Source organism: Pagrus major, chromosome 9 (assembly GCF_040436345.1).
Source record: "Pagrus major chromosome 9, Pma_NU_1.0".
In the NCBI taxonomy this organism is placed as follows: Eukaryota; Metazoa; Chordata; class Actinopteri; order Spariformes; family Sparidae; genus Pagrus; species Pagrus major.
This window is the reverse complement of record NC_133223.1, coordinates 21,238,725-21,266,237: the sequence shown is the minus strand read 5'-3', so window position 1 is coordinate 21,266,237 and position 27,513 is coordinate 21,238,725. Positions and strand designations below refer to the sequence as shown.

Here is a 27,513-nt window from a genome sequence, read left to right as displayed (position 1 = left end):
TTGTGCTGATAACCAATTTATTATTTGATTGGAGGAAACACATAATTGTTTATTACCATAAATGTGATTTGTGACTATTTCATCACTGCATTATCAAAAACACAAAGAACACATAATGACCATGCTTATGTAAAAGTGATGTCTCAGTGCAAAATGATTATAAAATGTATGAAAAATTGTTCAGACCGATGCCTGAGGGTCTGGCACAGGGAGAAGGCAGAACGCTGCGATGCAGTTGATGACCCAGGTGGAGGGAGCGGACCACACTTTGCCCCGCCTCACTACTGCCGGCTTGTGTGGGCTCTGGGGGTCAAAGATGATGTACTGGGTGCAAAGCGCCTGGTCGGAGCCTGGCAGCGCGTGGTAGGCAGCTGCACTGAGGGTCTGTGTTACATCGCTGTCGGGCTTGGGCTGCCGGCTCAGGAATTGACCTCCGCCCTCCCGGAGCAGCTTGGTGAGCTCGTCTTTTGAGGGCGCCTTAAAGGAGCCGAGGAGGAAGAAGAAACAGCCGTCGAAGAGTGGAGGGAGCTACAAAAGAATGAAAAAAAAAATTTGAGCGTTAGAGAGAATTTCCAACACTTTCTTGCGCATCAAAAGCCAGGTCCTGAAGAGATCTGTTATCCATCATCCTCTTACATTAAAACATGTCAGTCCGCGCCAGCATCAGAAGAAAGCCTCCCTGTGAGCACAGTGGCAGAAGGATTAAAGTCTCCTCTTTTGTTTATGATGAAGTTAAACACCGACTAATTTCATCGCCACTAAATCTAGGCTCTCCTATTACCCAGTGTCTGTGTGGATGCTTTGTATTTACTTCTTTGCTGCAGAGCCAGGAGACATTTTTATCAGCAGCGTTCCCCAGCCAAACTCTGCTGCTTTAAACAGCAATGCTAAGTGGCTCAGTGATTAGGCCACTGGAGACTGTTCTTTTCACAGCATCAATGAACTCAACTGTTTTGGGGTGTTAACTGGATCTCTCAAGAGTTTCTAGTAAGAAAGTTCCTTGTGTAGTCACACTGGCTTGATTTCACTTTTGCTCGTTTACATGTGTGTCCTAAAATATGATTCATTATTTTTTTCTACCATGGACATTGTGTTCTGTATACAAGAAAGAGGAAAAAAGATGAAACCAACAATGGGGACGTCTTAAATCTACAGTTTATAATCATGTCCCATGTGAGCGAGCCTCTCAAAGTGCTAACAGCTTTCAAGAAATAAAAAAAGGTAATCTCTGACAAGACAGTGTACAAACAATGCCTGAAAGAAGTATTCACTTTTTTAAATTTCATTGTTTTATCAGCCTAGCAAGCAAGTATGCCTTAAAAGATGTATAATAGCCATCTACACGTAAACCGGACATCTAGAAAAAAACACGACTAAATTTGGCCTGTCAAAATTTAATAGTCTATTTGAAGACGATTAAACGTTCACATTTAGACCATATTTCACTGGGATTTGCAATGCTCTTTCAAGTGAGAAATTTGAAAAACGACGATAAGCCCTTATTTTTAGATTGTGGCGAATTAAGGGGCCTTAATAGCTAAAAAATAAATAAATAAACCGAAAATCACACATGGTAGATGGCAACTCTACCTGTTATGTCACCATATATTGATACACTCAGTATGTGTAAAGCCTCGCATTAATTTCTCTAAACTTGTGCACTTTGCTCCACAAGTCTCGCTTCTGGCTTTAAGTGTTTGCACATGTGCTTGACAGCAGCAAGCACAATGTCTTATATAACATTTATGTGTAAAACTGCTCCCATTACCAAGTCCTGGAAGCTTCTTTTTGGCAGCTCACAGTCGTGTGAGCACGGTGATGTTGTTTTAGCTGGTTGCTGCCAGTCTAAATCAGGGCTATAGCCAAGATGCTATAATTACGTTCATTATTTTCCCCTGATTTCACCTTGTAATCACTGTTGACTTTTCCTATGTGATGAAATATCATACATCCTGCAACCTGCAGTAGCAATAACAAAATCTAAACAATTTCAAAATCTGTTAGACTAGAAGGGGGTTACAGATAGTCGACTAAATTGGGGATCTCTCTAGCCGAGAAGTCTAAATGATATCTTTTGCTTGCTGTGACATTGACTTACAATGGACCAAATTTCTACAGATTTATCAAAACACTGTAGGTATTCACCCCCTTCAGAGGCAGCTTTAGCAGAAAGTAAAGCCTTGTGTATGTGTGTAAGTGTAAATAGTCTGTATCGGCTTTGTCATCTCGATGACGGCGTGCGTCCCCATTCTTCTTCACCTCTGTCAAGTTTCATGGCGCCTGGCGAGTGAGCCGCAATTTTCTAGTCCGGCCACAAATTCTCGTTCGGACTGAGGTCGTGACTCTGCCTCAGCCACAGCAGGACATTAATGTTGTCGTTTTGGAGCCTCCCCTGAGTAGCTGTGGCTTTGTTTGGAGTAGGTGTCTTTCGGGAAGACAAATCCTCTCCCAAATCATCACAGTTCTCTTACAGACTGCAGCGAGTTTGCTGCATTCATTATACTCTCTACCCTCACAAACCTTACAGGGGCCAGCTGCAGGGAAGCATCCCGATGGCATGATCCTGCTAACACCAGGATTTGAGTTGGTGATGGTGCATTTCTGCTGATGTATGCTGTTATAGCCTTAGATAAGTGTCAAATACACTGCCTTCCCTAATTGGTACTTCTGTTTGTTTTTCTGCACGCATGTGTCAATCTGAAACGGATGGCTGCACAATCAAATATATATGTGCAACATAGCAAAGGGGGTGAATACTATTTATATTTCTATAATTACTTCTCTTATTCTTTCAGTAAGATCAGTGTGTAGAGATTTAAACTATTTGTTTTCTCTCAATAAGTGCCAAAACAGCACAATTACACTGTGATGTACAGTTTTGAGAACAACAAACATGAAAAAGTCAGAGGGAGTACTTTTAACAGTGCTCTATGCTGCTGAACAATCATCATGAGTCACTGCCTGGAAAAACACATTTCTCCCAAGGACAGAGAGTCTAGACAATCTATACTCGTCTATTTCATCTGTTTGTTTGTATGCTTCTCATTTACCAAGCTGCATCTGTTGATGCGACTGCGCTGGGGGCCCTCTCCCGCTTCGTGCTCCGTTTCGGGCATCCACTCGCCTGCCTGCAGACATGCCTCCACCCCTGGCATCAAAGAGAGAAAGGGAGAGAGAGAGAGTGGGGGGGAAAATTAAAGCTACAGCTAATTATGTTGACTTGAAAGAGTGTGACAAGGCAAGGATGACAAAGCTCATGTCTGTTTTATCACGACGAGTTGGAAAATTTCAAGTATTGGCAAAGCTGCCGTTGTTGACAGAGAGAGATGCCCACAGCGTGATGGAGTTAATGATGCAACCCTCGTTTTAAGTATCTCGAGCTTAAGCAGAATTCGAGCATCATCTCTTCTCTCCCCGTCCCTTGAGGTTTTAGAGTCAAATTGTGACTGCGTGACAGCCAGCATCCCGGCTTTCTTTTGAGTTGGAAAAGAATCTTTTTGTTCTACATCTTTTAAGAAAAGCGTCTCAAAAGAGGGAAAAGTTTTAGCAAAAAGTATAGGCAGATACAGAAGGGGGAGAAAGTCGTATTTTAATGACCCCTCACTGTCACAGATAAAAAAATGCTTCTCAAAACGATCAGATCACAGAGCCACTGTTCTCCGTAAGTGTTTTATTATTGAATATCATACAATGGGAGTATATTAAAAAAAATCCATCTGAACATATTGAAACTAGTTTGGGTTGAAAACACTGCAGCCTGAGTATAAAAGATGTCAAACAGACCTGAGACCTGAATAACTATTTTGATTGTGAATATGCAGAGGCTTCTCACAACACTTCCAAACGGAAGAGACACAAACAGTCCCACACACCTAACACACATCTGCAAAGGATCTATATTTGGGATTCATTTCACCTTCACATGCATTTCTACCAACTGCTTCCGGCTGTGAGACATCGCGACATGAACAGAGGGTAAATGTGTGAGTCCACACCTCGTCACAACACAGCCCCGTCATGAAACAGCAAATTCCACACATTCAGTACATCTGCACACACACACAGTCTCCTGAACATGTGGTGCAGTGTAATTACATTTCTTCATCCGCCTTAATTACAGCTGTCATTTACATGGACCCTGCCAGAGACTTGGGCAGAGGAGAGGGGAGATACTGGGGTTAATCGCTCCGGACGATGGCGCTTAGAGCTGATGACTCATTAGCATATTCGCTAATTACATTCACAAAGACTGAATGCAGAAAACATCTCAAACTCCTTCCTTCCTGAGTCAGTGAATGAGTGAACAGCCAGATGAACCCACTTTCCTGATTAACCGTGAGTCCAACTGCAACTGCGCTGTCATTATGAGGACAGTCGCTCATTCTTAATCGACAGTCAGCATCCTAAAAACCAACCGCTGTCATGCTACAAGAAAAATAATGTATAATGTATTCTGGTGTGCACAGGTGGCACAGAAAGCAAAACACCAGCCTGCAGTTGAGTGCCGGGGTTCAATCCCTGGTAGCGATGCCTCCGGCAGGACCAAGTGTCCAGCTGGGGGCAGCTGCCTGAGTGAAGCTGAGTTGCTGGAAGCTGCAAAAAGCATTTAGAACCTTCTGTGTGTGGGGAAGAAGGCACACACACGCCCTTCTGGGCCAACAGTGGGGAGTAACAGAGACGAGCGTGATGGGAAATTAGCCAATACAAATTGGGAAATAAAGGGAAAAATATATTAATAGGAACATTTTGGGAAATATGCTTTTTGTTTTCTTTCTTTCAGAGAGTGAAATGAGAGGATAGATCTCTCACAGGAAACAGTTTGCCTGGCTCTGTCCAAAGTGAATAAAATATGTATGCATACATACACTGTATACGTTGCTTTCACATGGTGTCTTGTTTGTTTGACCCACATAACAACAGAAATGTAAAAAACATCAATCAGTGCAGAACTTCTGTGGAGCATCTCTAGCTATAGCACAGGGTTGCCAGATAAATGGCAAGCAGAAGTTTTGGTTTCTAAATAAAAACCTGGCAACTACAGAACTCAGCTCCTCCTGAAGCCACAAACTGTCATTTAATACATTTTTGTTTATATGCAGGTTACACAAATGAGATACAACATGTTAATTAGTGAGCTCGAGGTGTGTTTGTTTTTCCCTTGTCTTCAGCCAAGCTAGGATTAGGGGTGGGTGTCTACTGGATCACAATCATGATCCAAAGTGCAATCTTTCTTGTCAATTTAAGTTAAGTCAACTTAAAGTAGCCTTTAAATGTCTCCATTAAAACACAATATTACATTAAAGATAGTTCTTCATTGGCACAAGCTCCTCATCCACCATGTTTGCCAGCCATAACTCCAGTTGCATTATTTAAAATACTTCAACCAAAGAAGAGCCACGTGAAGGAATTTGTCCAGTCAGCATAGCCATCTAGTTGGCTACTCCACTCTATTGGTTAATTCACGAAGACAAGATTTTCTAGTCATTGAGGTAATGTGAAGTTTGGAAACAGAAGCAAGTGTACAAATTCGCCTGAAGAGTAGACTGCGGATGCCTTCAAGATCGATTCTGATCTTCACTGGTCAGATGAGTCATCCCTACAGGGCTTCAGACTAACCTTTTCCAAAAAATATCAACAGAATGTGAAGAAATAAATGTTTTGGCGTTAAGTCAAAGACATCTATGTACTGTGTTGAAGAGATATCTATTGGAGTTATCGTGCTAACCAGCTAGCGCTAGGCCTGAAAACCTCTTTCTCCAAACGCTCTTCGAATTCAAATTAGTTTTGTGAGTGCAAAATGATGAACTGTTTGTTTAAGTGGTGTACAGATGGAATGAAACAATCATTTAATCTTCGATGAAAGCTCAGTGAAGACTTTGACCTCGATTGGAGCTCCCCATTAGGCGGGATAACATTTTCATTATGGGTTTTATACAAAACATAGAAGCTGCTTCTCCAAGGAAAATGTGTGGCAACAAAACATAAGACAAATAAGGAGGTATACGCTCAGGTAACGGTATACAAAGGCAGGTGACACGGAGAACTCAGCTGCTTGTGTGTGCGTGCACACACAAAAACAAGGAGAGACAGATAAGATGCCACAGTGATTGTCATGAGGGAGACAAGCTGTGTCAAGTGCTCAGCCTGCGTGGAGAAAAGACGAGGGGAGGGGCTGAATACGGTCCAAACACACACAAAGTCTTATATAGTGACACAACCACACACATTCAAACTTGAAATGACTTACTGGCAGGCAGACACACACACCCACACAGTGAGGAGATGCTACTGACGGATACACCAGTCAAGGGCACACCAAGGTGCCAGAAAACTCTTTGACAGCAAGTCTCTTTCTACTTCCCCCCTAAAGAAGACTTCCTCTGAAAATCAGCTTGTTGACTTGGTTCAGGGATGCCAGGGAGACTGGCTGAGAATCGCTAAATTTCTGCTAAGTATTCATCTTGGTATAAATCGAACAGGGGAAAGAGAGTTAGCCATCTTTTCATTGCTATTGATATTGAAGCCTTGAGACACAGCAATTCCCCCAGTCACCTGCCTGCTTCTATTTGGCTGTCAGACATGTGAGCAGGTCTGAGCACACACACACACAGCAGCAGGCAGAAACAATTTACCTGAAAATTGCTGGATGCCAAATATTCTTTTCATGTTTCTCAAGGTATTCCATGTTGTAGAGAATAAAAAGTAATGCATTTAGAAGTTCCTATTCCAAACACGGAGCCTGATCTCACTTGAAAGGGTGCAGAGAAGAGGAAGTAGAAGATCAAATGTACACGTCTCAGACAAGGAGGAATTAACACTGGAGCCTCAGTAGGATTTAATGGTACGTTTACCAAATTAATAAAAAGGTTGGTAAAGTTTGCGGTGAAGTCTGAATGCTAAAATGACAAACAACACATGAGCTAACACAACTCCATCATAGCTTTTTCTGACAGAAAGATGGCAGGTAAGATGTTCTTTGGGATCAGAAGAGGAGCACAAAACCCATAAAAATTACTCCAAACAGCTTGTGCAGCACAATCCATTTGTTCTGCACTGCGGTTCCAAGAGTCCAATATTTACCTCCTATATTTTTTACTTGTACTGTACCATGCCAAGAGTCACCATACTGCAGTAAACATTACTCCCAGTGCAGATAGAAATACTCTTTCGGTGGCTGAATAGCTGAGCTGAATGCATATGTGACCTTGTGGGCAGCACATAAACACGAAAACACAAATAAAAATAGACATATTCAATATCAATAGCAAAACTTGTTCACTTAGATGGTTATTACAAAAGGTGTAGGTTCTGCATCACAAGCCAATCACATGCATTAATCTAAATCTAAGGTTAAGGTCAGACTGTTTCTTACCTGGCAGCCTGCAGAGATTCTGCTCCCAGGCAAGAAACAAAAGCACCTTTCAAGCACTTTCAAGGTACATTAAACCAAAAATTTCAGATTCTCAAAGCATTTATCGCACATCTAACTTGGTATTTATGTATATTGGTATGTATTATGTATTGGCTTCATATTAACTTTGGCTGTATGTTTTGGTCATGATTATTTAACCCTTGCTAATTTTAACTAACAAGTATGATGATAGGATCGTTTTGATTTTTGGTTCACTTCAATTGTGTATATGAATCACCAGATTATAACCCGCTACTCGCCCAGTGTCAGCTGGGATCAGTCTTAATGCTAAGCTAAGCTAACCTGCTGATGGCAGTAATTTAATATTTAATAGGCAGACATGAGAGTGGTATCTAGCTCTCAACAGGAAGAAAACTAAGCACATTTCCCAAAATATTAACTGACATTTGTAGACGTTTGTCTAATGATAAACAAGCACTTCATAACACTTATAACTGTTTTTGCTGCCACAAACAGAGCATTACAGATCGTCTGACTGTGTTAAAAAAGAAAGAAAAAGCTTGAAGGTTCAAGTAAGCAAGAATTTCCTTCATGTTATCCTGAGCAGCAGTGATGGAAAAAGAGAGCCCTCTAGACAGAATTAACGGCCGTCAGGAATGAAAGGAGCTGAGCGCACTGAATATATACAATTGTCATTCACTGTTCATGATGAAGCAATGCCAAGCTTATTGTGGATAAAATCTGCTTTGGTTTAACTACAGCATGAAGTAGCCCGGTCCCAACAGCAACATTATTTAACATGGCCTCCTAAAGTAGCATCTACAGAGAAGTACCCGGTCGATGGCTCACTCTATACTCACAGCTGAATTTGACAACCCAGCAGCCAGCAAGAAGACCCAGGAGGGTGGAGTAGGTGGTGGGCATGTGTCCTTCTGGCAGCACGACATGGCTCACTGGAGGAAGAAGAGACATACAGAGACACACACACAATATAATTTTGTACAAATGAGTTGACCTTCACATACACAAATAGCTGCTACATGCTGCCGTCCTACTAGTGTGTCTGTCTCAAGACTGAGTGTCCAGCTAAGACCGAGACACTTCTGTATCTCAATAGAAAAACATTGGGACACATCTTAACTTGTTTCCTGATATGTCTGGATTTGGTCGACATCCCTGGTGCTTGTACAAAAGCCTAAGAGCTGTTGAGGACAATGTCTGTAGAGGCAGAACCGAAAGCGAGGGCTTATGTCCTGACATGCAGGTCACTGATTCTGTTGAAGTGTGAAGCCTCACTGCATGGAGACTTAACCCGACTGAGACTGCAAAAGTGCAAGGATCCCTGATGTACAATATGTAATATATCGGATTCATTCTTTGAAATTAAATGCATCTTTTGATGTACCAGAATGCTTTTAAATATATATTTAAAGAGCTTATAGGAAGGTGCAGGGTAAATCTTGTCCTTAAAAACATTATTATGATTGTGAATTAAGAATTTTAAAAAGTTTGTCAGCCTAAAATTATTGTTTTGTGGGTTCCAGATTTTAAAAAGGTTTGTGAGCCAATAGTATAATGCAGTTGGTATCACATGGCATCTGTGTTTTGTCAGTGATCAAGAGTGTTAGCAGGGGAAAAAGAAAACGTAAAATTCTACAGTATGCACGCAGCATACTGTACTGCCCTAATGTTAGCTAGTAGTGTTAGAAACATTAACGCTTGCTAGCTAGCGATAGCAATGTTTACTTGTGCAACAAACTGGCAGCCACTTGAGGGAGCAGATGATTGGCACAAGAGTGGTGTTTTGACCTGAATGCAATGGAAGGGGGGAAATGAAATACCACATTTAGTGGCTGGATGTTATCACACTTTTAATATCAAAATATAAAAGAATATTATATATCAGAAAACAACTTTAAGAGCTAACATGATAGGTGTTTGGCAGACATAGTCTAATCATCCTAGTTTCATGTGTTAACATGCTAATGTTGGCTAATTAGCACTAACACAAAGTCCAGCTGAGGATGACTGGAAAGCAGTTTGAGGGTATTTGATCAGAAAGCAAACTGCTAAATGTTGACTTGATAATGAAAAACATAGCAAAGATATTACAATTTATTCATTCTGGGGATATGAATGTCTGTGTCTTTCAGTATCACTTTTTTAAATAGAGGCATACTGGTCACAGTTGTTGTTACAACATCAGAAGAAAACTAAACATGAGTGTAAAATGACAAAATATTTGTGTTGAAATCATTTTTAGTTTGTCAAAAGGATAAAACAACACAATTCTACTTAACATAGAAATTGATCGGTGATACCGATTCATCAGCCCTGACCCAACTACAGCTAATAATCTGCAGATGTTCCTCACTTCGCTTCGCCTCAGTGAATAGGTAAGCCTTTGTCAACTTGTCAAACATTTCATTGCAACACAACAAAAGCTCTTATTGCACAAAAATGCTTTAGACAAGGACGCACGATTGAAGGTTAATTAAAGTTTTAAAAGGAGCTTCTTGCCTTTTCATTCAACAAGTGAAAACTGTTGACAAGAACAGAATGAACATAATTATATCTCCAGGGCAAAATTGTCTTACATTGCGCATTGACCATGGATTTGTGTGGATTTGTTGCCTTCAGTTCAAAACTTTAAAAAAAGATTCTCTGAAAGCTACAACGTTCATCCCTCAGGTCAGAGTAGGGAGAGTTGTGAGACACAATTGTGTTTTTCATTAGTGCTTATTCATCACCCTGACAGTACCAAACATTTTATGAAGAATGATTTCAATTACTTTTGCTCTCTGGTGTTCTCCCAGGCATTATGCAACAATGAAGGACCTGCTGTATCACAATGATGTATACAGCTCCAAAAGCACTTGTTAGTTACTGATGATCCTTTGTGACTGATAAGCACCTACTGTTGGAGTGCACAATGCAAAAAGACTCTGTGTATGGGAGTAATGCCTTGAAATCTTTGCTTTGTATGAAAAGGATCATTCAGATAAGAATCCCATCTTCGTGGTGGTACTTCATATAATCATCCTAACAAACATAATGACAAGGGAAAGAGTCTGCCTTTAAGACTGCAGAGCCTTTGGGTGGTTGAGCCAGCACTTACCTATCTTATACATCTTTCATGAACAGGGCATCCAAATGGTGACTGATTACTGCTGATTACCTATCAGAGTGTTTGGCAGTGAGTAAACATATCAGTCATGGTCCCAACGTACCAGCAATTGGCTGGTAGCTGCTGTTAATTTGCCGTGTTGCTAAGAGCCCACATATTTCAAACAGCTACATTAAAAAGCAATCATATACAACCAGTATCCTATGAGGCTTTGACTGGAACATTGAAGACACATGAGCCCCCCTAAAGAGGTGTTTCTGCACCCAACACATACCTGAGCCAGAAAAGGTTTCAGCCATTGTGCCTCCCAGTAGCTCTCCCAGTTTGGCGAGGTGATGCTGTTCTAGCTGTGACAGCTTGCTGGCCAGAAACACCACCATTTCATCCTTTCTCACACAGTCACTCACCTAACAGAGGACATAAGAACATGGTTTAGAGATGTCTTTTATTAGCCATCTAGGGTTAAAAATTTCAAGGAAAGTAAGAAAATAAAAAAGCTTATTTGCATGCACACGTAGACACGTACCACAGAGAGACTGGCTGAGGGGCTAAGAGATGTATTAGCATTTTTGGTTCCTTCTGAGGCTTTCTGGAAAATCTCCTGCATCTCCAGACTCACTGCGTAATCTGTGGGCCGCTTTCCAAACAGATTACTGTGAAGAAGAAAATTCAAAAGATGAAGTGTGTCAGTGTTTCACAGTGTGCACACATTTGTGTATTTATACATTTGTGGTGATCAAAGAGAACGTCAGACATGTTCAAACTGATGAACATAAACGTGTAACAGTGTAATAACTACATTACCTTATAATAAATAATACATCAAAGCTAAAACCTGGGCTAATTTACAGCATCATGTTGTGTAGTTGCACAAATATTGTATGTGGATTAGGTCTGAGATGAGTCAAGATAGTTTTTCAAGTGGTCAGTGGTTTTTCAAATTAATGGATACAAGTACTGAAACTACTGGTTCCGTGCTGTGTCAGTGAGTTTTGATGCGGAGACTTTGAATTGTATTTTAAGCCTTAATCTCATTTTAAATACATTATATAAAGGGAGGCTTATGTGGGTTGTGCTTTGGCTCTGTATGACACAGTGATAAAATACTATTACCATTACTAGCGATACAATGCTATTGATAAATCATGCTTGAAAGTCATTTCCATTTCCAACAGTAAATTAACACTAACTGTTCAACTTGCTTGTCTATTTTGCTGAAAAGTATAACAGCAAAAAATAAAACCAAGTAAAAAAACGTCATTTTAAGCATTTTACAGTTTTTTTTAAGCATTTTTAAGTGCTGCAAATAAAGAAATGTTTTCAAATGATAATAAAAAACAACTTCATACTGGACCAGATTAGAGCTGTAATGATTAGTTGATTTTAATCAATAAAAAGAAAATTAGTTGGTAACTAATTTGAAGATCATTAGTTTCAGCCATCTTACAAACAAAAATGTCTAAGGCTTAATGTTTTCAGCTTCTTAATTGTAGCAATTTGCTGCTTTTTGTCGTTTATGAGAGTAAATGAAGGGTCTTTGGGATTTGGACTGTTGGAAGAACACAAGAAGCAATCTGAACACGTCACTTTGGGCTCTGGGAAATTGTGATGAGCAGTTTTCACAATTCTTTGACATTACAAAGACTAAACTTGAAATCATGCCTTTTACTACATCATAATCTGCCAAAGTAGACTGTCTTGCCCAGTGACAGCTTGGGAAATGTTCAAATTGCATCCTCTTTTTCTAGTCTCTTAGCAACTAGCAAGTGACATAAAATGTTTTATTCTTAAATCTAAAGTTAACCATACTAATTTTTGTAACCAACCTGTTGTTGCCCTGCCTGCTTGCTTATGTGACAAAGCTTTCACAGACACCGACAGTGTTGATAATATGTGATTAGTCAGAACTCTCCAACAAGATATCTGTCATATCGTTTCATCACAACTCATGCACATTTGGGGTTTGCTTTTTTATATAAATGGCCAAGCAAGACAAAAAAATAAATAAATAAAAATCAATATTTGCCAGTCCAAAGCTCTGAGAAAAACAATTTGGTGATGTCACACCCCGCTTGTTCTGTGAAACTGTGCACCCATGTGTATCATTCACTTGTTGGAGCATAATTGTTTGATATAAGGGTGAGCTGAAATCTGTGCTTACTTCATTCCGAGGTCATTTCGTGTGCGATACACTAGACCCACTGGCTTGATAACGTTACGAAGCTTTTTGAATTACAAATATGTATCTGTTGAGGAGACCAAATAACTGTTACAGAATTAGTGTAGTTATTTAACCGTAGAAACGCAATAACCTACTTAACATCATCACAAAAGCAACATTTTGCTAATTTCCATTTTTACAATAAAATTTGTGCATTTATGCAGGTAAACCTACTCAATATATGGACCTACTCCTTTCCAATTGCCAGGAAATGAGTTTGCCTTTCTGTTTTTGTTTTTTCCATCTTGTCACGTTTGGTGTAACAAACTCATCAAAGCTTAATTTAACTAATACAGGTGCCATATGCTAATACAAATGCTATGTGTAAAAAGGCAAACCAACAGTTGTTCTTTTCAAGGAAGTTGCAAAGTTTTAACGTGGACATCACACTGATGAAAATGTTCTATTCTGCTTTTATTGAGTCTGTTCTTTCTTTTTCTATGATTTGCTGGTTTGGTAGACTGAGTCTTAAAAACAAGAACAAACTGGCAAAAATCGTTAGGCAGTGCTGTAAGATTACAGGGGTTACCCTTAAAGATCTTCCGCATCTGTATGAAGTGAGAGCCATCTTAAATGCAAAGACTATTGCTTTGGACCCTCAACATCCATTATATGTTGAGTTTCAGATGCTTCCATCAGGGCAGAGGTTTAGTCTCCCTAGGGCAGCACAAAAAGATACAGATTGTCTTTTATACATCAGCTATTGGCTTTTTAAACAAACAACAAACCTCCATGATCTAAGGCGACAGTGTTAGTGATGTGGAATTTGTCTTGTGTATGGGTTTGATGTATTATGCATTTGTGTTTGACTACTGACTGCAAAGCAAATTGCCCTGTGGGGAAATTAAAGTTTTACTCTCTTCTATCAGAAAAAGTAGAAAGCAGCCTGAAGGTGGTTTATTTTAAAAATATATTTTACTTTAGTGTCCCTTCAAAATTAATGCTGACTAAGACAGATAGAAAACTATTTATGTGCAAATGTCCAGAACTTCATATCGCGGCATAGCATGGCACCAGAAAAGGGGCAAAAATATACGTGTCCACCAGGATGTCATGTTTCCATCACTGCCGAGTCATCTGACCTTGGAGTAAATGTCAACTTCTTCCCATTGAAGAAAAAAGCCAGATGATAGTGGGTATAGAACATCAAACTGCTACCACCCCTGCATTATAGTAGGTATATTGTACATACACATTTGAAGTATGTAACTTTAAGTTGCAGGGAGCTGCATGAAACAAGACTGAGGTCACCTTGAGGAAGGAGGAAGAGGAGTAGAGAATGAAGAAAAGCGCGAAGAGGAGGAGGAGAGGAGGAGACAGAGAGAAGAACCAAGCCCAGCAGGTTGTCTCTATAAGATTAGGCGTCAGCAAAGATAACACCTGGGGGACAATTAATAGGTCCACTGGTCCATAAAATATTTCATTTGGATTCATACCCCCAACCCCATACACACACAAATAACAAACAAAAATAAAATGTCCCTGACACTTATACATACGCGCACGCACAAGCTGGTTTATGCAGCTGCACGTGAGATGAATATTTGAGGAAAAGTAAGAAAGCATGGAAAATTGTGCAGGAGGTGAAGTCACAAACACTCCCACAAGCCTCTGCTTAAGAACACAAGTGGGAGGTATGTGGTGGCGGTTATAGTGGATCACCACTGTAACCATGAATCTAATTCTAACTGGGAGGAGGACTTTAGAGTTCAGTTCACACCTAACACTACCCCATAGCCTTTCTACACAAATAAACAACAGAACATCAACTAAAGAGATACTAATATAGCCTATTGTTGGTCTGTACATAGCTCAGCAGTATGTCTTTAAAGGATTCATATGTCTAATGATGGAAATACGTGGCAAGCAACTGATGGAGCAGTGTGTGAGGCCTGAATGCATTTTTAATCAAAAGGTTCATTAGTTACATTTCCGTCTTAAATAATCCACTCCATTTCTCCTGATGGTTGGATCAGCTTTGGCATTACAGCTTATACTTTATGATATGGCCCAAGACACACCCACCTCCATTGGAAAATGTAGCCAGATTGTGTATTGTTCTGTAATTGTTATGTCTCAGACGCCAAACTGTGCAACACTTCGCATGATGCTCCTAAAAATAGCCAATAAGATGAAACTTTCCACACTAACGGAGTTCATGTCAGAGATTAGAGGAAATGAGAAAATGGTATCTTTCAAGCCAAAGAAGAAAACATTGTATCATCGTACTCAAGAGAAGGCATGCTGATCAAATTCAACAATATATCTCATGTAATGTCAGGGCTGAAGGGCCAGCATATTTTATGACATCATCCCCCTGAAAAAGAAAAAAATCCTTGAACAAAATCCTTTGAATCAAGTGATCATAGGATGAAATGACTAAATCAGCAAGCGAATTAAAAGGTCATGTAACATTGTTATGTGGACAAATCATTTTTCAAAAATAACACGTCTACAGAGCTTGTAGAAAGGTGCTGAATAAAAGTATCTATTTTATTATCTCTCTCTTATTTATTATTATGACTATGAATCAATAATTTGAAAATATTTGTCGGGTGCAAAATGATTGTTTTGTTTATCTCTGTGTAAGTATTGTAACTTTTGGTTCCAGCTTCAAACAAGGTTCGTGAGCCAAAAGTATAACGCTGCTGGTACTATGTGGTATGTGTGTTTCATCAGCAATCAAGAGTATTGGCCAGTAGTTGCCAGTTTGTGGAAAAAAAACAAAAAATGGCCGACTTCTACAGTATGCACCCATCATACTGTACTGCCTTAAAGTTAGCTAGCTGAAGTGAGCGACATTAACATTACCTAGTGTTAGCTACATTAGCATTGGCAATGTTAGCTATAACAAACTGGCAACCCCTTGAGGGGGCAGATGATTCGAACAACAGCTGTTTTGGAGATGGAGATGAAATGCCACATTTAGTGTTATCAATAATACATTTAAATCAACTTGATTTAATGAATATAACCGAACAAAACTTGCGTTCTTGGTACAGATATGACATTTTGATGGAGCGCCAATCGCAAAGCAAATATGATCTTATCTTATCGTTACTACTTAAGTAATTTGCTATAAAAGCGTTAAATCCTGAAATCCATGTTTTGTTAATGTGGTTATATAAATGTAATTTTGAGTGCTGTTATGATTTCTGCTAAACTGCCCTGTAAACACTGCGGTGCCCTTTCATACTCTCTGTAAACAGCAAGCAGGAAAGCAAACACCTTTTTTTGACGGCAGTGAAAATTGTTGTTTTTGAAAAAGGCTAAATGCCAACAAATAGGGATTGAAGCTGCATATTTAATTTGACAAAAATATGTTGTGAATTTTGGCTACATCTACCTTTTTACAATAAATTCTGACTTCTGGACTACATCGTTCTGGAGTTATTGGAAATGTTCAGATCACATTAAAAATAAACAATCATATGCAGCCACCACTGGAATATAATACCTATAAATAGTAGAGAACTTATGATATTAGTGTAGCTTGATATTTATCCGCAACTGTGCAGAATTACCAGGTTCTCGCACAATGAATAAACATGCATTTGAATGTTGTTAAAGAATTTGAATGACAACATTATGAATGAAGCTTTAAACTGTGAGCTCAGTACAGCCCAATTCATGCCTTTTGAATGTCAATACAAATACTGTGGAGTAATAGCAATGCATTGGCTAACTGGTAAATGTATTTATCATTCATTGCCTCTGCATGTAGTTCCGTTATACCACACATAGAGGTGATGTTAATTATGGTCTGTATGGGGGCATGGTCAGTAGGACTGGGCCCATTCACCATTCATTCTTATTATTCCCCATCTCATTGACACAAATTAATTTTCATACTGACATGACATGAACAGTGACAATCTAGAAACCAAGGTATGATAAGAACATTTATGTAAGAAAATGGTAATAAAGTAATGTATACAAAATGTGTAGTACATGTTTAAAATACACAAAATACTAACATATTCCTTTAAGTTTGTGAACATAACATATGGTTCTACGGTACAACTTGCAGACCTCATCTCTGCTGTCCAAATGTGCTGCACTTGTAGATATTTATGCTCACAGGACAGGACTGAGACTTATAGTCAGGAGCCCTGCTGTGCATGCTGTGTAGCTTCTCAGAAAATGCTTAAACCTGTTGTTTTTGAGATAAGAGGAAATGGTTGGCTGCATTAAACATATTAGCATTCAAGAGTTCCCTTAGTATTTCTAATAAGCTGCCCAGCAAGTATAAAACCTGAGCTGGACAGAAAGTGGACTCCCAGTCACTGATTTAGGGGACAGGGCCCAAACAATGAAAAAATGCAGTCCAATCATTCAAACCTAAAATGCATACACACACACGCACACACACACACACGAAGGAACAATGAAAATCTCTGCAAAACCTGTATTTCCAAACCCTGAGCTGTGTGCCAATCAATCCATTAGGGATTGCATTGGCAGATGTCTTGGTTCGCCTCTTGTGTGAGTATATGTGTGTGTAGTAAGTGGCGAGACTTAGGCAAGGATTGCATTCATCTTGCAGCTTCCCTAACAGACAGACAGTCCCAACCTACTGCCTCCTTTTTTGCAGACAAGTAACAAAGTAAATGTAAGATCTGGCAATCATCGAAGCAATGAGAATAATCAAATTAATGAAGCCAGGAGAAGACAGAGGATTATTGGTGTAAAATGATCGCAAAGAGAGCGCTAACCGACCAACATACTGACCCTGATCAACTCCTGTATTGATCACAATGATTAGCCAGCATCTCCTTTCTCATTATGGACATTGTGCTGCGCATCTACCCTGCCTCCACAGGCCAGTAATGCTGATACAGCATCAAGTGATTGACCAACAACTAATCAGCCTCAGTTGCTTTTTATATCCATCCACCTATGAACTGCACTGCTGTTCTTGAGAATAAAGGGCTGAATGCCTGGTACAATAACTGGGAGACAGGCACTTGACGTTTCATTGAAGGAAAAATGAGGACTGGTCCAGAATAAGAGGAGCACCTCTATGATGTAATGCAATGAAATACAATAGCCGGGCATTAATTATTGACTTACTTAAAATGTTCCGCTTCTGTTGAGGTTTCTACTTTAGTTGTCCAACTCAGTTGAAAGTTGTTACTTTACTATTACATATATGGAGAAGCAAAAACATTTTAAATTTATAGTACAACATTACAAACCACGTCACTGACTTCATTATAGCTTACATTGCCATCCTCGTCACTGTGGACGGCAAGACTTGCTTAGACATGAAGAGGCACTACATCTTATATATCATATCCATAAGAAAGTTTAACTTTAAATCAATTTTCTGACAGTTGACCTGTTCATTAATGCCTACAGAAAGTGCTTGCTCTTCTACCTTGAAGAGCCTCCCTCTCATCATCTCATCTAAAGCATCAAATTGGATTCACAAGCACACTCTATGTCAGGATTTTAAAATCCTAATCCCAACATTAGGACGGCCTGTTTTATTTGTATTTGGCTGAATAAATTACAGTGAAATGTAATGGATGTATACATGTGTGTCGTTTTTACATTCTAAGAGAGAATACCTAGGCTGCCTGAGTGTAAACAAAGATAATGGAAGTGAATTCATCTGCTTATTTTAATTATGGACCACTACAAATACGCTATGTTTTAAGTAGATAGTGGTCACATGGTGAGAAAAGTAAGGTGCCTAGAGATTCCCACCACTAAGCAGTGCATAAGTGTGTTTTAATTTGTCTGGAGGCACCTGCATCTTATAAATAAGCGATAATTGATGTTCTTCAAATAAAAGTAGCACCAATATCAAGATTTAATGTGCCAGAGCGCAAACTAATGTTGATTTCAAAGCTCACTATTTGAAAATCTTGTTTTCAGGTCAGACATGGTCAGCACTTGAAGATTTCATAAAAGACCAGTGCTGTGAAGATTGATTACTTGACTTGACATGCTCAAGCCCTTTTATATAGTGACCCATGTAATGTGTATGCAAGACCGACCCTGATTTTGTGTCGGTTCAATGTGCGAATCATTTGACCTGTAGCAACCCTTTATAAAAGCCACACATCTGCATAATCTATAAAGTAAATAACTGTCATTACAAGCAGCGTTATGACAGCATCTCACATGTAAATTCAGTCAAGGCTAAGCATATTAAAACACATGAACAACTTACAGTACACTCTGCGAGGCTCCGAGCTGCAGCAGCAGTTTGACAATTGCCAGGTGTCCGTTCCTCACCGCATCATGGAGCGGAGAGTCGTTTTCATAGCCGGGTGTATTCAACAGGGCTCCCTTTGAGACCAACACCTCCACAACCGCCAGGTGACCCAGGTTACACGCTTCGTGCTGGAACAAAAAGGCATAATGCTCAGAAATTATCCCGCTCTTCTTTGATCCGTTCCGTTATCCTCCAAACACAGCTTTATTATTCTCATGCATTCCAAATTCTCTTCCATTTTCAATCACTAAGTTGATTCTACTTCAGGTGAGGTACATGCTTCAAAGAGCTCAAATGAATTTGGATCTTTTAAGTGAATGTTTTAGATGAAAGGTGCTTCCCTGGGGTGTTTTGAAAATATGAAATACTGAGGTAAGTTCATAGCTGCCTATTAGATATTACAGCTTAAACACACCTCATTAATTTATAGATTTAACTGATAGGAAGAAACTCTTCTGAGGAGAACACTTAAAGGTTATATTGATAACATTTTTATGTAGACAGATTTTTTATTTTTTTAAATAATACATCTACAGAGCTTTGCAAAAGGTGCAGATTTAAAGTATCTTTTTGCCTTAAAAACATTACTATTAATTAATTTTAATTACCAATAATTTAAAATATTTTGTCTGGTCTGTTAATTACCAATAATTTAAAATATTTTGTCTGGTCTGAAATGATTGTTTTATGTCTGTGTAAGAATTCCGATAAGTTCTTCACGCTTTTAACTCCAACATTAGCTGAGCAATAACCCACTCATTTTCAAAAAGGAAAAAAAGGACTGAAGGATTTTCCATTCCGTCATGTGCAGGCAACTTAAGGTTATATTTCTCAAAAGAGCACAGACCTATATATTTTCAGGTAAGGCAGCGTGCATAAAAAAATGGCTACACTTGCAGTAACGGACTCACTCCTTGATTTCTGACATGAAAATACTCACCTGCTAATCAAAGTCAGCCTAAAGCTTTGTGGCTTTGTTCCACAATGACGTGAAGAGTTCAGTGGCTGACAAGGGCAAACATGCTGCATCTTAAGAAAACTCGTGCCAATAGACGAAATATGAGCAAGTAAGGAAAAAATATCTTTATCCATTCAAAAACACATGCATAGTATTTAGGAAACCCGCTGCAGACACACACACAACACAACCAAATACACAAAGTGCTACAAATATAAAGGCTTGGACAACCTTGCCGTAGCTACAGTCTGTGACTCATGAAGATATTGAAGTGGTCATGTGTCCAAGCCTTGCTCAGCACCAGTGTCCTCTGTGAACATTTCTTATGTCTTTTTCTGTATTTGCAGCACTTTGTGTATTTGAATGTGTTGTTGAAATTAGCAGCAGGTTTGTGTATTTGGTTGTGCTGTGTGTTTTTTTGGTGTGTTTCCTAAATGCTGCGCATGTGTTGTCAAATCGCGTTTTGTCTATCTGCATGTGTTCTGTTAAGTTGGAGCACAGCAGAACAGTACAGATTGACATTTTTGGTTGCAGTTCAAGTTGGGCTTAAAGCAACAAGAAACAGCTCAATCGTCATATGGCACAAACAGGTGTTGGAATGCCAAAGATGTGGCAAAAGAGCTATTTAGAGAGGAAAACTAAGCTCGCATGCATATTCTAAAAAGGAAAATAATGTTTACTGGAGAGAACAATACAATAAATAGTAAATACTAAGATGTAAATTTTGGGTAAATGTTTCAAGAGTTGGTAAGAGAAGAAAAGCTACAGACAAGCCCTTGTGCAGAAAACGGTTTTGCCATCAAAGTCTGACGGACCACAAGGCAACTGTGGTTTGTTGACAAACATTTTATTTTTTTATTTTTAGAGTTTTTCCACACAACAAATAAAGCTTTCAAACATAGTACTTGGTGTATTAGTCTTACCAAAGGTGTCCACCCAGCATTATCCTTCAGGTTGGGGTCAGCCCCCTGGTCCAGCAGTTCTTTGACAGCCTCTACATCTCCCTGCAGGATCCAGAGAGAACAACAAACCTGAGGTCAGAATTTCAGGCCTGTAAATGCAACCCTTCAAACACAGCAACTGATCCCAGTGTACCAAAGCTCCGGTGTTTATCAATCACACTCTGCAATGGGCCATTGATTACCTTGTCTGGGATCCAGAGGGGGATTACAGCTATGTTTACAAGGATTACTGCAAGACAGTTTATTCTCAACAGTGCGGAATATAACAGTCTGATCATCTGAAGACTAATACGTTCAATTGAGGGGGGAAAACCCCACAGGTAGAGAAGACAATGAAGGCTGCAGATTTATCTTAGATGCATTTTGAAAGAAACTGAAAGATGATGAAGAATATTAAAGGGCCATGTTTGCATCATTGTAACTGACAAATCTTTACAATTTAGTTTGACCATTTGTTGAATAATAAAAGACATAGAAGGAGCAGCAATTTCAGGGATGATAGTTTGATTTAACTATTTATTATTTAAGTTCGATGTAACTCATGTATATTTAATTTAAACTGGTAATAGACAAGATTTTTGCCTTTACATATCATTATGAAGTAAATGCTGATTGCACAATGTAATTGCTACAGAATATTGACTTGGTTCCCAGTAAACCCCGCTTACACCATGCAATTTTGTCAAATTTGCCACCGGGCATGAAATCTCCCAGGAAAATGAAGGCTGAGTGAAGATCCGGTCAGCCTCACACCATTTCTAATTGCTTTCACGTCTCCATAGACTAAATGAATTAATAAACTCACACATTTGCCTTGTGTTGTTGATAGTTGCTACTCTGAAGAAAATAGAAAGTGATCTGATTGTGTTAACAACAGTGGTGCCAATAATAATATCAGCTGGAAATGCTAGAGGGTGATAAGTTGTCCATTTCCACTTTATCAAGTATGTTGTGCAAATATTGCTTCTGAAAATTGTTTAAAATTTGGTTTTTCAGAATGCAACAGAAAATGGATTTAAGTACATAAGGTGAATTATTCAAAAGCCTCTTGACCTTTATAGCAGCTAGATGCAGCAGGGTCTCTCCCTTGTGGTTCCTCTTCATAACTGCAGGGCTCCCCGAGGTGGGCCGTCCAGCAGATGCACCGTGACCACAGGGAGATTTTCTGCCAGCAGTGGCGAGGGCAGAGGGGCTGTCTCCTTGCTCCTGTCTTGACTTTTTGATGCTCTTCTCACACCTGGGGCTACACAGAGATGGCGGATTAAGGACAGCTGGGGACATCTGTGATTTTCTCCTCCTGCCTGGGGAAGCCCTGGGCCTTTTTGGGGTGGTCTCCAATGGGGCGACCTTCTCCTCTGCTCTGGATCTTTTTGAGGAATGCTTTGGGGTAGACACATTGTCCTGTTTTTCAGGATTGTCAGCTGGGTTGGAGTCATTTGTAGACAGTTTGTCATGTTGGATGACACTGTCTGACATGCCCTGACCTCCTGAGGGACTCTCCCCCATGGGGCTCCTGCTAGGGCTGAGTTCATTAGTATCACCATGTGGCACTTCAGGCTGAGGCTCGTCAGATGTGATAGGAGGGCTCAGGAAGGAAACCCTCTTACTAGACCTCCTTGCCCCTTCAGCACAAGGCTGCTCCTTTTCCTTTAACAGATCTACCTCCTCGGTGATCCCCCATTGCTGGTTTATGGTCTCCAGCCTGTTCTTCTTCATCATCTGATTGGTTTGTTTTCGTGTGTTCCTCGTGGCTCCCTTCACCGGCACCTTCCTGCTGGCCGCATTTTTCTTAGTTGACCTTTTCTTCATGTTTCTGTTTTCATTTCTGCATCCTTGAGTAGAAGAAGAGCCAGAGTCTTGGGAGGACGAGGTGAAATTGAAAACTGACAGGTCCTGGCTTTGAGCAGTAATGGTGTCTGGCTGTGCTGCAGCTGTTTCACCGGAAGACCTGCTCTCCGGTACCGTGACCTCTGAAGGCTTCTCCACCACGCAACGTACTTTGCGGCTGCGGGGGCTGAACCAGATCTTGAAGCTCTTCTTTTGCCGAAAGACAGCGCTCTCAGGTTGTGTTTGAATCTCTGGAATGTGATGAGAAAAAACAAAAAAATAACAAAACATAATATCCCCCTCCTGCACATACTATAATTTTTGGGAACTGCCCTCAAAAAGGTTTGTTAATGCCCTCTAATGCACTACCTGTTGAGATGAAAAAACTCCAAACTTTAAAATGATGTGCTGCCAACCAGTACTACTGACATTCTGTCAAAAGTAATGACACACCCTATCAACTTTTTAAACCTTTAACCGTTTTCTGTGTACATTTAAACACCACAACAACCTGCAGAGCTGTTCACATTTTAACTACAGGGCTTAGAAAGTTGCCCTGTCGTTCTTTGTCAAAGCTGAGATCTACAAACTAAACACTACTGTGGTTAATTGCATTGCATAATTACTGTCATTACCGGGATGCTGGATGGGCGATGAAGATTAAAAAAAAACACGAACAAGCCACTAATACTGTCATTCAGAGATTAGATTGGCGGAGAAAAATGTTTAATGTTTCAGCCAACAATTGATAGAAGGGTGTGTGGGCAGATGAGATAATGAATTAGACACATGGATTGGAAGATAACTAGCTACTTATGCTTTCAAGCTGCTATACAGTATGATGGCAACCACCTACCTGGTTGTTCTATGGGCTTGAGCAGGGACTCCAAACCAGAGAAGAGTTCAATGATGCTGCTGAGCTGTCTGTTGATTTGGATGTCCTTCACCCACGCAGGACTGTGACACACCACGCAGCCATCTCCTGCCTGGGCGCCAGCACAGGACCTGAGCAACAGACATATCTTGGATTAGGAGTTACTTCACAGCTCAGTAAGAGGTAATACAATGAGCTGATTGATATACCTTTTAAGACTACTCAGTCATGAAGGGAAGTCATAAATTAATGTTATAGTTTATGCCTACGGGGACATTAATTGCCATTGCGAAGGATATTATGCAGTATTTCATCCGTACAAGAAATCAGCGCCATGTCAAAATAAAAGCATGTTAATTACAAAACTTCCTAATCATTAAGGAGAAAGTGAGCTGTAAAATTACTTTATTTTCCAGGTCCTTACTATGCATTAAATACCTGTAACATAAGTGTTAAGGTTGTCTCATGATTTGGCCTAAAAACTCACATCAGTGCCAAAACAATTATGTTTATTATTACTGATTATTACCGGTTAACCAATAGAATATTAATGTTGATCCCTACTTAATCTGTTAAATGTTTACAAATATGTAATTAGTCACTTTTTGTAATATGTGGAATTTAATCTTAGACTAAAAGATTCCTCAAGTTCGAGAAGAGGAGGCAAAAGACCTTGATGTGGACATTTCATTCTGTAGCAGCAGGAAAGGCATACTGTAGCTGTTAAATACAAAAAACTGTATCAAGGCACTTTTCCCTTCAGTGAACCAGCACAATACCAGAGTCCTGGCAGTGAAACACCTGGATGGAATGGAGCCATAATTAACATCGCACCCGTGTTTGACAAATAAAAAATGTCTAATATGTGACCGGTCTGTTGTTAGTGAGCATGTCAGCGTAAAGCACATTCAGCAGAGGGCACAATACCTGCACAGCATATGCTCGCACATTCCCAGACACACAGGATCCTTCATTAACATCGAGCTGGAAAAAAAACATAACATTTAAAAAGTGGTCAGTACAGTCAGGAGAGGCAACATCACCTCCACTACACTGAGCAAAACTTTTTGCTCAGTCTATTGTTGTTCACCCTCCAGACTTTCAAAAGGAGTCACAGCGAGATTTAAAAAGCAGCCATGGCAACTTTCTAGCACATGCTAAGGAATGAACTGGTATCTGGTCGTGGAACATGTGACTTAGCATTCATAAGCGGCATAAACCATTTATAGGTGAAATTAAGTTTTTTTTCCGCAACTAATCCGGGTTTTAGGATTTAGGATGTTGAAGTAAAGCCCTCTGAGGCAAATATGTGATTCTGGCCTATAGAAGTAAACAAGACTAAGAGTTTACAGTATAGGGCTGGGCAATATTGTGATATTATCTGGTCTCACATGATGATAACCAGATATCATCTTAGATTTTAGATATTGTTATATTGTGATATGTTGTGAGTGATGTCGTTTGCTGGTTTTTAAGGTTGCATTACAGTCACGTCATGTAATTTTCTGAACTTACCAGACTGTTCTACTTGTTCTAATACTAGCCTTTACCCACTTAGTTATTATATCCACATTACTGATGATTATTGAGCAACAATCTCAATGAGTTATTTTGTGCACAATATGGATTTTTTTTGAGCCGATACAGATGACAGATATTTATCTGCTTTTCCTAAGTTCCTACAATGTAGTTTATATAAACCTAAGGGTAAGAAAGACTCGGATGTAGTGAGCAAAGATGAATACTTTGATATTCCACTATTCTAACAAGATATGTCATGTTCATACTCTTTCCCTTTCTTCTTCTTTTGTGTTTATTTGTGAATCACAAACCAACTTTTACGGTGCAAAAAAGCCACACACTATCAGAGTTTGTTAATGCTACTCTTGCTAAGTCAATGAAATAAATTTGGCTGAGGCTCTACTTATCAGCTCTAAATTCACTGATATATAGCTAATGACATAAATTTCCCATAATCGGGCCAATATTTTTTCAATCCAATTTATATTGCTGCAATATTGATAGAGGTATTTATTCAAAGATATTGTGATATTTGAGGAGATTTCATAATTTCCAGATATACTTTGAGTATAGTGCCAACACCAGCATGCTAACATGCTTAATGATAATGCTAACACGTTGATGGATAGCATTAGCAGGCATAATCATTAACATTTTCACAATCTTAGCTAAACCTTTTTGCTAATTGGCATTAAACACGGAGTATAGCTGATGCTGATTGGAATGTTCCCCTTATAAATCCCAAATGCTCTGTATAGCGGAGACAGCAGAGTGGGAGTATATTTACCATTTATTCTGCATCTCAGTAGCTAGCAGCACTGTGAAGGACCCTTCCTACACATCTTACAGACTCTTCACCCTCCTGCCATCTGGCTGGAGGTACTGGAGCACCCTTGCATCCAGACTGTGTAACAGTCTTTTCCCAAACACAGTCACGTTCAGCATCCTGCCATGTTCCAACACTCACCTGAGCTACATCAACCCACCCACCATCCCCAAATCACAAAAACAGACCATCACTGGCACTATCAGTGTAGTCTGTATTGTGCTCCTTTGTTATTGTTTCACAACGAGTTTAGACATTGTATCCTACTAAGGAACACGTGGTTATTTATTTTTTAAGGTACAGCTATTGTGATTATTATGCGATTTCCCAATTGAGCTGATATGATGCAGCAATATAACACTAAACAACTGACTGAGTGTAAGCCTGTAGAATAATTGCAATCAGGTGTTACACAACTACAGCGTTTGTGAGCTAACGTTAGCTGTTAGCGTTAAGGCTAGCTGGAAATACTTGAGGCGAGGTACCGACAATAAACAGAGTTTAGTCTGACAAACAAACATGTTTGCGAAGTCATCGTTAGCGTCAACGTTACTCAACGATGGACGTTTCTTCTGAACGCTTACTTCGGTAACGTTGACGTAACTTACCACTTGGCGCAAAGTAGCAGTCGTCGAAAGTTCGCAACCGCCTCCTTCGTGTTCTTCCAGTCCTCTGTCTGCACCACAACATCGTTATCCATTTCGTCGCAAAAATGTTATTCGTTTCTTGTCGCCTGTATTTTTAACGTTGCTCGTGCATCAATGATTACAAAACAATCCGAACTCACTTCCTGGATAACTTGCATCTCCCGCCAAACGTTTGCGGAAGTAAGCTGTAATGGTTGTCATAACGACGGCGGTGACGTTCTACTCGTCCCGCCCCCAAACTCTGCTGGTAGGAATATAAAATGCGTAAACCCACTTAGTTTTTATATCCACATTACAGGTGATTATTGACCAAACATCTCACTGGGTTTTTTTAAAATCAATACAGATAACCGATAATTACCTGCTTGTCATGACAAATACCTATAAGATAACAGAAAATTAGCATCTTCAGCTCGATTTCATCAACTTCTCTGGAGCCATTTAGCATTATAGCTGGCTCAGTAAATATGTAAACAATTATCCAAGGGTAACTTCACCAGCTTTACACATTAGAGTGTTCACATGTGCACTACTGCATGTGAAAAAAAGTAGCATACAGCCTTTGGTGGCTGGAAAACAAATGATTAAAACAATACAGTATGTTTTTATTCCACACATTCTTCAATCCTGGTGCCTTCATTACCCACAATGCAACTCAGCCACTAAGTGACACAAGTGGAGGTGATTTATCAGATTACATGCAGCTTCCTCTGGAGCCACAAAAGGCGTTCTGCTAGTTTTCCACATATGCAGTAGTACTCCCCAAGATCTGTAAACACACTCGTGTAAAATTGGTCAAGTAACCCTTTAATGCATTGCCTAAGTACTGTGTCATTACATAAAAAAAGATGTATTTGTGCACATAAATTAGCTTTAATAAAAAATATGAAACATTTATGTATCATCTGTCAGGTTTAATGTGACATCAACTCTAAATGAACATCCAAATTCC

At 39.6% G+C, this 27,513-nt stretch overlaps 1 protein-coding gene across 1 annotated transcript; it reads right to left on the bottom strand.

Annotated features, from left to right (window-relative positions):
• bard1 (BRCA1 associated RING domain 1) lies at nucleotides 1-26,678 on the bottom strand. The gene is made up of 11 exons (XM_073473830.1): nucleotides 26,523-26,678; nucleotides 24,495-24,551; nucleotides 23,550-23,698; nucleotides 21,920-22,944; nucleotides 20,828-20,908; nucleotides 18,902-19,074; nucleotides 11,026-11,152; nucleotides 10,774-10,906; nucleotides 8,233-8,325; nucleotides 3,051-3,148; nucleotides 1-528 (listed from the first exon to the last, which is right to left on the bottom strand). Exons 1-11 carry the CDS (start codon nucleotides 26,612-26,614, stop codon nucleotides 181-183), a joined length of 2,376 nt encoding a protein of 791 aa, XP_073329931.1. The 5' UTR covers nucleotides 26,615-26,678; the 3' UTR covers nucleotides 1-180.
• Between the last annotated feature and the right edge of the window lie 835 nt (nucleotides 26,679-27,513).